This window comes from Ascaphus truei, chromosome 7 (genome assembly GCF_040206685.1).
Source record: "Ascaphus truei isolate aAscTru1 chromosome 7, aAscTru1.hap1, whole genome shotgun sequence".
Classification (NCBI taxonomy): domain Eukaryota; kingdom Metazoa; phylum Chordata; class Amphibia; order Anura; family Ascaphidae; genus Ascaphus; species Ascaphus truei.
Genome location: NC_134489.1, coordinates 79,251,101 through 79,265,347, shown reverse-complemented (window position 1 = coordinate 79,265,347; position 14,247 = coordinate 79,251,101). Strand labels below are relative to the sequence as shown.

The window sequence follows — 14,247 nt, the reverse complement described above, 5'->3', positions numbered from 1 at the left end:
GTTTTTTCATTCTGTTGGTTGTTTTATACCAATTTTAATGCCGTGGGACAAAACTAAGAGGGACATTCACTAAGCTCTGTTTAGGAGTATGGGAGCTCTATCAGACATTAATTGCCATTCAAGTCAATTGCAATTAACACTCCTTATTGAAAGTTAGTGAATCCCAGGCTAAGCGCTTATACAGGTAATCCGGTCAGAGAAAAAACGGAGCACTGCAGCAAAAGAAGTGCTACAATTCTAAGGCTATATTAAAAACAATTTAATTAAAAAGTGACAACATGGCATACATGTAGTAAGTGCACTCTAACCCGTTACACGCCTGTCTTGGTGCTTCATCAGAGAGTGTATGGATCTATTTGAAAAGGTTGCTTTATAAAGCTTATTCCCTCAACCAGAAGTGACGTGCCGTCAGGTGCTGCGCAGGTGATAGTATCAGCGAGACGACGTTGGGAGAGAAAACTCCCTGCTGTCTGCAGTGGCACCCTATAGATGGAGGAACAAGCACCCTAAAAATTATGCTCGTACCGAGCAATAGCAAATGTGATGTAAACATATAGTGAATTCTATCTAATGATTAAAAACAACAACAATAGACCTTACCATGGAAGACTCGTTTCAGGAGAACTCAGTCTGTCTACATGTATCAATATAAGTAATAGAACAGATAAAGTCTTAAATAATGGATCTATAAATACCTCACCCCTATCAATAATTGTAGAAGATACTATATAAACACAGATCCACATATACTGTCAAAGCAATTATATTGTATAAACATATATGTGTACTATGCTGTATATTGCGACTAAGGATATAGATGCAAATGAACTAATGCATGTGGATTTATATTTAATCGAATGGATAGATCTTTTTTTGAAAGAAATCAAATTGATCTGCAGTAGTATGTAATCTATCTCAAAGTATAAACTGTAAATATATATATATATATATATAGTGCAGAATAAATGAGTTCTTCAGTATTCGGTGATACCTTTTTTATTGGACTAACAATTTATGTCATAGGACAAGCTTTCGAGAGTTATCCTCTCTTCTTCAGGTCAAGCAATACTGATATACAAAGTATATATCTGGGGTTGTGTCTTATATATGGGAAAAAGAAAAAACTGCGCCTAAATGCAAGGATATAACCAGAAATATTACATTGAAAATGATGTTATAATAAATCGATGTAAATACCACTACTTTACCGAATAAGGTAATAATGAACAAAAATCATGTGCTCATACAATGATCAATAATGTAATTACAATGCTGACTTAATGCAAATATAATTGAGCAAAAATGATATATAATTAAAAAAATATATAAAGATAAAAATACAAAAATAGAAAAAATAAAAATCATGAGTGAAAAAAAAAAATATATATATATATATGTGAAAAATATATATATGTATATTATTGTCCAAATATATGTATGTATACTATGTGAGTGAATCTAATAAAAAAATATATAAAACCTGTGTTGATCTCAAATAAAACAAAGATGTTGGCAGCTTTCTTCTTGGGTGCAACAAACTCCCTTGACGAACCTAAGAAAAAAGAAAAGAAAAAAGCGACCAATTTTCACATGTTTTATTAAAATTTGTATACGTTATCACACGAAGATCGGGCACTTTTTTCTTTTCTTTTTTTCATATACATACATATATACATATATATATATATATATATATATATATATATATATATATATATATATATATACAGCTAAACCCCGTTATAACGCGGGTCTCGGGGTCCACCCCGAGACCACCGCGTTACTAACGGGGTCGCGGGAAAAAAAATGGCCGCCGCGCTTTAGCGCATATTCATCCCGCGGGGCAGGAGATGGGAGCGGGCATGTCCCTCCTGTCCCCGCTTCCCCCTGTCACCGCGGGACAGGCCGCGGGGCAGGAGATGGGAACGGGGATGTCCCTCCTGTCCCCGCTTCCCCCTGTCACCGCGGGACAGGCCGCGGGGCAGGAGATGGGAGCGGGGATGTCCCTCCTGTCCCCGCTTCCCCCTGTCACCGCGGGACAGGCCGCGGGGCAGGAGATGGGAGCGGGGATGTCCCTCCTGTCCCCGCTTCCCCCTGTCACCGCGGGACAGGCCGCGGGGCAGGAGATGGGAGCGGGGATGTCCCTCAGGTCGCCGCTTACCTCAGATCCCGCTGCCTGCACGGAGGTGGTAGCGGGGGGTTTCTTCTCCCCACCGCTGTCCCTGGCGCTCCCGCTGCCTGCGCGGGAGGAGGGGGGGGGAGCGGGTGGTGGTGCTGGTCGCGGCCTTTCCTCTGCTCCGACCCCACCCCCCGTCTGTGTAGAGTGAGAGAGTGTGTGTGTGTATGTATATATGGGAGAGAAAGTGTGTGTGTGTATATGGGTGTGTGTATGTGGGTGTGAGTGTGTGTAAGTGTCTGTGAGTGTGTGTAAGTGTCTGAGTGTGTGTGTAAGTGTGTGTAAGTGTGTGTGAGTGTCTAAGTGTGTCTAAGTGTGTGTAAGTGTCTGTGAGTGTGTAAGTGTGTGTAAGTGTGTGTGAGTGTCTAAGTGTGTCTAAGTGTGTGTAAGTGTCTGTGAGTGTGTGTAAGTGTGTCTAAGTGTGTGTAAGTGTCTGTGAGTGTGTGTAAGTGTCTGAGTGTGTGTAAGTGTCTGTGAGTGTCTGTGAGTGTCTAAGTGTGTCTAAGTGTGTGTAAGTGTCTGAGTAAGTGTGTCTAAGTGTGTGTAAGTGTCTGTGAGTGTGTGTAAGTGTCTGAGTGTGTGTCTAAGTGTGTCTAAGTGTGTGTAAGTGTCTGTGAGTGTGTGTAAGTGTCTGAGTGTGTGTGTAAATGTGTGTAAGAGCCGGAGCGGGAGGTGGGAGGTTTGACAGGGAGGGGGGGCGTGGCTTGAGCGGAGGGACCCGCTACTCTCCCCCCCCTCCCTCCACGGACTGCAGGAGGGAGCTGCTACTCTCCCCCCCCCCCTCCCTACACGGGCTGCAGGAGGGACCCGCTACTCTCCCCCCCCTCCCCGGACTGCAGGAGGGAGCTGCTACTCTCCCCCCCCCTCCCCGGACTGCAGGAGGGAGCTGCTACTCTCCCCCCCCCTCCCCGGACTGCAGGAGGGAGCTGCTACTCTCCCCCCCCCTCCCCGGACTGCAGGAGGGAGCTGCTACTCTCCCCCCCCCCTCCCCAGACTGCAGGAGGGAGCTGCTACTCTCCCCCCCCCTCCCCGGACTGCAGGAGGGAGCTGCTACTCTCCCCCCACTCCCTCCACTGGCTGCAGGAGGGACCCGCTACTCTCCCCCCCCCCCCTCCCTCCACGGACTCGGGCTGGAGCACTCATACATACACACATACACACACACACACACAGGCACTCACGCACTCATACACACACACGCGCGCACACACATGCAGGCACTCGCGCACTCACACACACACACACAGACAGGCACTCACACACACAGACCGCTAACCCCCCCCGCCGCAGTACAGGGCCCGCCGTAGCCGCAGCGCATGGCCCCGCCACCCCCCCAACCCCCACAGCACAATGACTTCCCACCCCCTTAACTTTGTGAAACAAAAGTCACAAGACGTTGTACAGGCAAAATACATCTGTTAAAGTGCAGTTGTCTGTTTATTTCTATATAATAATTGTGTGCAGTGTGCAGTGTGCGTGCAGTGTGTGTGCAGTGTGTCAGTGTGAGCAATGAGCAGTGTGTGTGCAGTGTGTGTGCAGTGTGCAGTGTGTGTGCAGTGTGTCAGTGTGAGCAATGAGCAGTGTGTGTGCAGTGTGCAGTGTGTGTGCAGTGTGAGCAATGAGCAGTGTGTGTGCAGTGAGTGTGTGCAGTGTGTGCAGTGTGCAAAAAAAAAAATGTAAAAAAAAAAAAAAAAAATTAATTTTTTTTTTTTTTTTTTTTTTTTTTAAAACGGGAGCCACGGGAAAACCGCGTTATAACCGAATCGCAGTATAACGAGGCGCGTTATAACGGGGTTTAGCTGTGTATATATAACGCTTAAGATTAGCATAAGAAAAAAAATTGTTCTGTGCACTCTCTATATTCATCATGTTTTGACTCTGGATTAATTTTATAGGGATAAGTATATATTTTTTTACTTATGCAAATTTTAAGCGTTTTATATATATATATATATATATATATATATGTACTATCTCATACAATTATTCATAGGGGTGAGGTTTTTATAGATCCATTGTTTAAGACTATTTGTTCTATTGCTTATAATGATACATATAGACAGACTGAGTTCTCTTGAAACGAGTCTTCCATGGTAAGGTCTATTGTTGTTTTTAATCATTAGATAGATTTCACTATATGTTTATGTATAATAGAACCATACACTCTCTGAAGCGCCAAGACAGGCGTGTAACGGGTTAGAGTGCACTTACTACATGTATGCCATGTTGTCACTTTTTCATGAAATTGTTTTTAATATAGCCTTAGTATTGTAGCCCTTCTTCTGCTGCCGTGCTCTGTTTTTCCTCTGACTGGATTACCTGCATCTACTTCACAACGTGAGGCACGCACACGTGAAAGGGACGGCATCTCATCGTGAGTATTAATATTTACTTACCACACAATTGTGACAAACAGTGGGAGTAATTTTGCTGGACATTACTATTGCAAGCTCTAGGGAGGGAGTCCATTTAGGAAGAAAATCAGAGAGGGCTGGACACAACAGCTACTATCTGTATTATCAACAAGGACCTTCCCTTATTTTGAGCATTCATCTCTGAATGTGTACCAGAACTCATGATGCCATTATAATCCTTTCTTCAAGCAAGTCTATTGTATTAACAGTTTATACTGTATACTGATACTTTGTAACCATACATTGGTAGCACCGATTAACAGAACATTGTTCTTTTTTCATAAGTGCTTATACAGTTTGAGAACACATCTCTACTTGAAAAACAGCACAAAACACACACTTTATATATGTACTTTTTCTTTCCATTTTAAAGTAATCTGATAACATGCACTAATTCTCCACCCTAGCAATTGATTATTTTTATTGTAATTGGGTGTAAGCGACATGTGCAGAGCTACAACCAGGGACACAGATTTGGGGAAATTAAACCATGGCTTTTATTCAGCCCAACACTTTAAACAATACAGTTTAAAAATAAATATCCCTATTCAGGGGCCAACTTACTTTCCCAGTACCTATCTGCAGGGCTGGAAGGATAAGCCTCTTTCCAACCTATCACCCAAAAGTCCAAAGAGGTACCTGTGTGCAGGGGGCTCTTTCTGTCAGTCTCTCTTTGTGTCCATTGGGGGGCCACCGCGGGTTACAGGGTCCCATCACCCTGGATATAGAGGGTTTGGTTTCAAGGTATCATGCTGGCAGCACAGTCCTTCTGTGCTTAAGAGACCTGCTGCAATTCAAGCATGAGGCTTTTCTACCTATCTGATGAGCCAGGTGGAAACTGATTAATTGTCTGTAGCTGCAATTAACCAGCTCCCTGTTGGATTCCTCAGACAAATACAGGCTTTCTATTGAAGCCCTTTTAGACAGGGGTTAAGGCCCTGTTCCATAGGGTCACATACATGTTTATTATGCTTTCATCTTGTCTTTCTCTACTCCTAGGTGCTGAATTTGTTCCTGGCCCTGCTGTTAAGCTCATTTAGTTCCGAAAATCTTTCTGCTACAGACAATGATAGTGAAATTAACAATCTTCAGATCGCAGTAGGCAGGATGCAGAAGGGAGTTGATTATGTTAAAAAATGTTTACATGAGTTTTTCCAAAAATTCTTTGTTACTAATCTAACAAATATAGATGAAATGAAGCAACTTGAAGAACTTTCAGACAACAAACATAGTTGTGTTTTCAACCATTCATCTGTGGAAAAAATCAAGGAACAGGATTACCTAAGAAATAGGAATGGAACCACCAGTGGTATAGGCAGAAGAATGGAACAAAATGAAGCTGATGAGGAAGAATACATGACAGTTATCAACAAACAGTGCCTCACTGTAGCAGTGCCTATTGCTGCCGGGGAATCCGATTTGGAAAATCTCAATACAGAAGAAGACTTTAGCTGTGAATCAGATGTAGAGGAAAGCAAAGAGGTAGGATCTATTATAAATGAAGAATCAATAATTAAAGATAATCCATTCTTCCAAACTTTTCAATGTTCTTTAACATTGTTTTGTTTTTGTGTTTTATATTAATAAATAATAGCATGTATTTTAATAGAGTTTTATATGATGATAAACATGACAGTATTGCTACTAATATTTTCCCAGTGCATGGTAACATACATTATCACAGTAAATGCCGAATTATATTTTTTAATAAAAAGAGGAAGAGGAAATTGTGAAGAAGATCACTTTTAACAGGAAATCAAAAAAATATGTCTAGTTTTTCACTTTATTTACCAAAGTACAAAATCGTTTTTGTCAAGTAATATGGTTATTACAACAGTAATAATCTGTACATTATTACATACAGTATAGTGCTATAAATATTATTTTTAAATACAATTAATAAAACAGTAAAATGTTTGGATATATCTCCCCTAAAGTGTATTGATTGTAGCTATGTCCAAAAATAAATAGTTATAAATTAAAATATTTTCATTCTGACATTGCTATGTGGACAAATTATAGAGCTACAGTACAGTACTGAATATGCCATAGATAGTTATTTTGCAATAAATGCATGAAAATATGCAATCTAAACTAAAATACAGTTTAATCTGAAAATCTTTCCGTGATTTTAGCTTATTAGAATTTACACAACAGGAATCTGAAGAAAAATATTGTATTTTGATCTTTATTGCTTCCCCTTTTCACTTCTCACAGGGGTAAAACCAAGTTGAAGCAATCAAGAATGCAGCTCTGGTGCTTTTTAACAAGACATAGCAACGTGTCTACACAAGTAATTAATGGTTACTTTACCAATGACTATCAGACTGCATGCAACTCAGCTAAGGCCCTTTCCATCCATTACAATAAAATAACAAATATGCCCAGCTGTTTTTAATGCTGAATTATTTAACCTTACCATAGCATGATCAGGCACGACTGGCACTGGTTCACTGTTTTGTGATCTAGCAAAATGTTTGCTTTGTACACATTACAGTGTTGCCACTCTCCATGGTTCTGAATTTAATAAATCAGCATGATGTTTTAAAAATCATTTTCCATTAACAGTTACAGTACGTTGATGCCGCTATACCTGGTTATATGTGGTAAGTGGTTGTTGACTGCCACTGTACTTCAACAACGTAAAGTGCATGCCATGATCTGCAGCTAACCAATACAAGGAAACATGCAAAGGGATCATGCATCATTTTTCAGACAGATTGCAAAATGTTTAAATACATTAAATTTAGAAGGTTTTTTAGATTATATTTAATACCGTATCTAATTCAATGGAATACCAAGTACTTATTAACATATGGGTTTTCAGTCATTACAAGAGTTTCATAAAGGCATTTGGAAAATGATGAATGCTCCCTTCTTGCAGTAGATCATGATTCCATGAATTTAAATATAAATGTAAGGTTTGCCTGAGTTTAATGAGTGGTATGGTTATGCCATTTGCATTTTGTCTTGCTTCACTGTTACAGAACTTAAACTTTTCCAAAAATTATTTATTTGACATAATTGAAACATTATGATGGTCTTTTCATTCCTGGATCACAATGCATCATATATACCAAGGTTGGGTAAGAGTAATGGAATAACTCCATCAAATTAACATCAGATTCTCTGTATAACAGTCTATGTAATAAAACAATATTTTCTTTTTACAGGTGAAAATTCTACTTTATTGCAACCATAGGATTTTATTGATATATATGCATTTACATGTCACTTTGTCACAGGAAATACATATTTGGTCATATCACTTTGAATATATGTTAACATCAAAGTATAAATATAGAAGGAAGCAAACAATGATATTTCAAAACACAAAGTACTGTAACAATATTTTGACTGGAAAAAGTGTATACCAGTATATCTCAGTTTCCTATAGCACACGTGATAATGAGTGCTCGTTGAGAAGTGTTTTAATTGTAGAAAGGGGAGAATGTAATAAAAATAGAGAGCTTTTACAACTTTTTAAATAACATTTTTATATTTTCATATTTCTTTCATAACAGAACAAATAGAGATTCAGTTAACACATATATAACATGTATATATAGTTCTAACCCATAATATATATACCCTATATCCTTGATTCTAAGACGCCATCGATTCTAAGATGCACCCTTGATGATTTAATTAAAAACAATTGGGGGGAAAACCCCCACTATATTAAATGTGTAGAATTTTTTTTTAACTAGCAGACAATAGCATACATTTATCTACACTAGAGAGAGGCAGAGACAGAATGGGGAGAGAGAAACACAGAATGGGGAGAGAGAGACACAGAATGGGGTGAGAAATGGATGGATGGGGGAAAGGAGAGAAGCGGGAAGTGGGAAGGAGAGACTGGGGGGAAGGGGGAGGGAGATAATGGAGGGACACACACACAGACACACAGCTCCCTCTGCACCTCCTGCAGTTCACACAGAGATTCAACAGGGGGGGTCACATAAACACACAGACGCACACACCCTTCTGCACCTTCTGCAGTTCACACAGATTCGACGGGGTGGCGGAGGACAGACAGGCACACATACATACAGACACACACAGCTCCCTCTGCACCTCCTGCAGTTAACACAGAGAATCGACAGTGGGGGGTCACACACACACAGAGACACACACACACACAGACACACAGACACCCCTCTGCACCTCCTGCAGTTCACACAGAGATTCGACAGGGGGGGGGGGGTCCGAAAACACAGAGACACATACACACACACAGTTCACACAGATTCATCAGGGGGGGTCACATACACACAGAGGCACACACAGACACACACTCACAAACCCCTCGGCAACTCCTGCAGTTCACACAGAGATTCGACAGGGGGGGTCACACACAGCTTGGTATATATACTTTATGGGTGTGTATGCACTGTGTGGGTGTGTGGATGTGTAGGTGTGTGTTTGTGTGTATATATACACACAGTGCATGCACCATATACACCCATAAAGTATACAGTATATATGCTCCAGACACATACTGACCTGCATGATGTAGGTAGGATAAAGGGAAGAAGTAAAATGATCCACTTGTGCAGGCTGAGGGTATACAGAGCCTGGGGGAGGAGCAGCAACTGAGTATTAAGACTGCTCATTAGCACCACCTTTGGCCGAAAGCAGTTACTGCTACCATCTGAAAACCTCCCCATGCACACACCCAGTATGGCAAATACCTCCCTTCCCCACTGGCCTGTTTTCCCCTGGATATTCTGTGATATTCTGCGTTATCACTGCCATTAAATCCTATGTAAAATCTGTTATATTCGTTGCTATAACCTAACAGTCTGCATTATCAGTAGGTAAAATAAATGTGGATACGTGTTATACCTAAGCATGCCAACATTTCCTAATTAACTATTTGTTAATTATTTAACATTTTAAAATAGTTATGCCTGTCAATACACCTTATTGGAACACAAATCGACTGAAATATTGTATAAATAGTATTTTGAACTCAGCAGTCTTTTCCTTTGCTTTTCCTAAAGTATAATACAGATGTACTGTAGCAGACATTGTTCCCCCATTAAAGCGAGTTAACACGTTAATGCAAACTAACATGGTAAATAACACATGGATTATCTCCTTGACCATTGTTTGTAATATCACTACTGTTAAATAATGTGCCAGTGTTAACGCAACACATTGGGTGCAATAACGACTGCAACAGATGTACAAGCACTGAAGCAGTAAATGTGTTATCTTAGTTCTCGGCACTACAAATGGTCACAAATATCTCGTTGAAAATGCTGGTGTTTTTCAAAGTTCTCCAGTTACGGTAGAACATTTGATTTTTCTCATTTAAAAATAATGACATGATGGGAAGGACAGTTTATTCTGAGCACAGCTATTAAAGGTTCATATTAATTAACTTACAGTATTGTATAGTAAATATGCAGGATTATTAATATTCATGCACAAATACTATAATAAGAACCAACAGGTATAACATGTCGACAAACACACACGAAGTAGTGAGTGGAAATTGGGTCCTAGAAATGTGGGTGGGAAATAATAATGGCTCATAACCTGATTTTCCATAACCAATTTGAATTTATTCCAGTGAAATACAAAGTGACCAGTAAGATGGTACAACATTCACTAAATGTGCAGTGTTTGCACATTTGCAAGTTAACATCTGTATCTTATCCTTATCTTGTCTAATTCTTTTCTTATGAAGGTAGATTCCCTATTAAATCACAATGGGATTTTTTTTGCAGAAGGAAAAGCTTTCCAGTTCATCAGACTGTAGCACAATTGACATAACACCACCTGGAGTGAGAGGAAACTTTGAGCTTGAAGAGGCGCTTGATCCTGAGCCATGTTTTACAGATAGTAAGTATAAGTTATTCTACTCCTACAGTTGTTTCTTGGTTTTGCACACTATGTGGCCTATCCTATAAGCCTTCAAAAACAATCGCTGTGCCATTTACGCCGCCTGTTTTTTGAGCGCTGCTATCACGGTATTCAGAAAGACTCGATTACCTGTGATAGCAAAATTCCCAAAACGGGTGAGTAGCCGGCGACGTGATGATCGCCTCTCTCTAAAGGGCTTACCCGGCGATATCTTTCAGCTGCAGAGAGAGCTGCATCTCCCTGCGCTTATCTCACCAGTGATCTAAATATTTTAATGTAAATTTGAATACTAGTGTAGATGAGCAGGGGGTCTCTGGAGCAGGGGGTCTCTGGAGCAGGAGGTCTCGCATCATGTGACCGTGGGAATAAATGCATAGGAGATACCGGCACCCCATAATAGGGCTTGTATCTTGGGAAGCAGGGTGTCCCTGGACCTCAAGTCAATGCGATTCTGCTCCGGAGACCCCCTGCTCATCTACACTAGTATTAAAATTTATATTAAAACAGGTTCATTACCTTAGCGGCTAGCCACTAAGGCAATGAAGGGGTTAAACCTCAATACAAACAAAAATCAACCACTCAAAGATTAGACAGAAAATATACTAGAGCTTCTAATAGTCGCATTGTATGTTACTGCAATATATGATAGAATAAAGTCTGGGTATAATCAACAGTTTTGACTGCAGGTATACAAAGATTTATGTACAATTCCAACTGTTCAATAGTGGAGATTAAGACTAACAAAGCTTAATTTAGACTTAGAATCCTTGAGAATTACAAGGAGGAAGGCACAAAATATATAAGGTAAGTATCGACAGATGGATTCTCTGTCCCGAAAAGCTTCAGACTGTATCAAAAAAAATATCTATGTACACTTCTTTTAAAGCAACCATGCTGGCTACCACGGTATGTCCCGACCACTACATTTCCAAGCTGTCAGAATAATTCTAGTAAATTAAAGATAATTTTACAAAGTTTTCCCAAATTAAATGAATGATTTTTATCTGTCAGATCAACAGAGTCAAAGTAAGTTAAGCCTCAACACCACTAATAAATCAAGTAATTAAGACATTTTACAATGTGGTACACCCTGATTTTCTTGTCTCCTCCAAGGTTAAATATCAAACACACGTTATATTTCTTAATTAGATGTGGTCCTATTGGCTTTGCTGGAGCATGTGCTATTTTTTTTTCCTCAGTTGATTAAATCTTTATGGACTGTCAAACCACATTTTGTTTTACTAAATGTTGCTTGTTATAAAGAAACATGTATGGATTAATTTTATTGGGAAACCAATTGTCTAATAGGCTCAGTTAGCAGAACTAATGTATGACTGATTTCAATGCAAACATGATTCACAGTTCTGAGATTACATCAGATAAGTGCTAGAAATAAGGGACAGTGTGTATCTAAGCAATTTTAGAGCTCAGTTGTCATCTTAGCTCAGTTGTCATCTTCAACCACTATATCAGGTGTACAGTGTACTTTGCTATAAATTCTCACCGTGTGCATCAATTTACGGTTTAGGGAGTATCCACAGCAGGAGTAAATTAGGATTGACACTATGCATACAGTATAATGGCATATATCAGACACTGCTGTTGTGCATCTTTTGTTTCCTTTTAATCTGCTAGCTACTGTACTTTTTTGGTGGAGGGAATCTCCCTGCCTGAAAATCTGCAGAAAAATGAGCAACATTGTTTTACCTTTGACAAAATGACAAGCAAGAAAGAAAAAAAGAAGCCATTTTTAATCGGGGGCAGATTCACATAATCACGCTAAAGCAACTGTGGCCCAGTTTTGAAGGGTTAATTTTTTTTATATAATACTTGACAGTGTTAGTATCTGGTAATGTAGTATGTAGAAGAATCTTAAAACATGATTATAAAGCTGTGAATGTATGAGCTACAAATGAAAACACTACCTTGAGAGAGAAATGTAAAGTAATGACATATTTTTTACTTCGTATGTAAAGCCACAGAGGATAGAAAAGGAGTAGGTGCGACAATACCTTTTATTGGACGAGCAAATAGTTGATGTCATACCTGATGAAGAACCCTGTGATGTTTGAAAAGCTTGCAACTTAGCAATGATCTGTGGGGCAAATAAAAGGTTTTATATTACGCACTCTTTATTACATGGAAGAAAAGACCAACACGGCTGCCCATCCTTTTTTCTCTACTTCATGCTTTAATTTGATCTTATATACAATAATACCTTTAACGTTTTATCCTACGTAAATTTATTATTATGCCAATCTCACAGTTACTTTGAGATCAGACACAATTGATATTTTCACAATTTCCATATATCATTAGAAGAGTTGTAGTCGTGTACCTACAGGAATTTCACCAAATAGCTAAATGCAGTTTATTATTGATCCAGAACCCTTTATTTTTCAGTTTTCCTTCATTTCCATCTCATATTTTATAGGCTGTGTGAAGAAGTTTGCATTTTGCCAAGTCAGCATTGAAGATGGAATAGGGAAAGAATGGTGGAATCTTAGGAAAACCTGCTACACAATAGTTGAACACAACTGGTTTGAAACATTTATTATCTTTATGATCCTCCTTAGCAGTGGCGCCCTGGTAAGTACCATGTTTTGCATTCTAGTGTATTGGCAAAATATAGCATTTCTTTGCTGATACATTGAATTTTCAGCTTCTTTTAGGCGTTGATAAAATTGCATTAATGTCTGTATATATGTGTCCTATTAGAAGCATACTAAATAAGCATGGTGTCATTCGGCGGTTTCTCAGAGACCCCTGAATCACCTCTTTTTAGTGGGCTTTTCTAAGCTCATTGTTTTCTTCGACAAAGACACTGTTCACACATCTTCCCACACATAACTCTCAAATGCTCTAACTCAGACATGTTTTTGATGCCTGATTAAAGCAGCAACAAAGGAGGGAAAGGAAGTCTATTGTATGATACCTTTTATTGAACCAACAACTACTTGTTGCTCCAATAAAAGGTATCATACCACCTACTCCCTTTCCCTCCTTTGTTACTACATGGAAGAAAGGACCAAACACTACCCGCCCTTTTTTGATTGAAACAGCTGCTCCCTTGTTTATAGGCTGAAGGTAAATCCATCTTAGATTTTCAGCCACCACAAAATCCCTGGTAAGTAGACTAAACAGATACCCCTGCTACAGCTAATTAGGTAATTAGGTAGAGTGCTCAAACTACTGTAGTTTCCTTTTCTTGTTCTAGTGTTGACCAGAAAATACCTGTCTGGATTCTTATTTTGTTTATTCCTAACCCAAGTTGACATCCTGTCAGCTGGAACACTGCTAATTAAAAGAACATTGTAATTTACTGGTCCAAGTGTTCAATGTTGTATACTAGTGGTTGTGTATCATCTGTCTGTTATCTGCTACTAACTGAGGTTAAGAGAAAAGGGGCAAGAAGAAAATGATCTTAATGCAGACTGTGGACCCCTCTGTATCTCAGTGGAATAAGCGCAGGACTCTCTTGTTGTTGTTCTTTACATTGGGAGCCATAACCTATAGCATGGGTGCTCAACTCTAGTCCTCAAGGGCCACAACAGGTCAGGTTTTAAAGATATCCCTGCTTCAACACGGGTTGCTCAATCTGTGCTGAAGCCAGGATATCCTTAACACCTGGCTTGTTGCTGCCCCTTGAGGACTGGAGTTGAGCACCTCCGACCTATAGCATGGCTACGATTTCATTTAACATAGCATCTATACCACCATATGGCTGTGTGATATGTACATTACAGCAGTAATACCACTTATTCAATCAGTTTTTAGCTATGT

At 39.6% G+C, this 14,247-nt stretch overlaps 1 protein-coding gene across 1 annotated transcript in view; it reads left to right on the top strand.

The window, feature by feature from the left end:
- Positions 1 to 14,247, top strand: part of LOC142499604 (sodium channel protein type 2 subunit alpha-like) — a 73,016-nt gene that overhangs the window by 42,457 nt on the left and 16,312 nt on the right. The window contains 3 exon segments of the mRNA XM_075609186.1: positions 5,590 to 6,072; positions 10,329 to 10,443; positions 12,899 to 13,053. Of these exon segments, the coding sequence (XP_075465301.1) occupies positions 5,590 to 6,072; positions 10,329 to 10,443; positions 12,899 to 13,053 (753 nt within the window).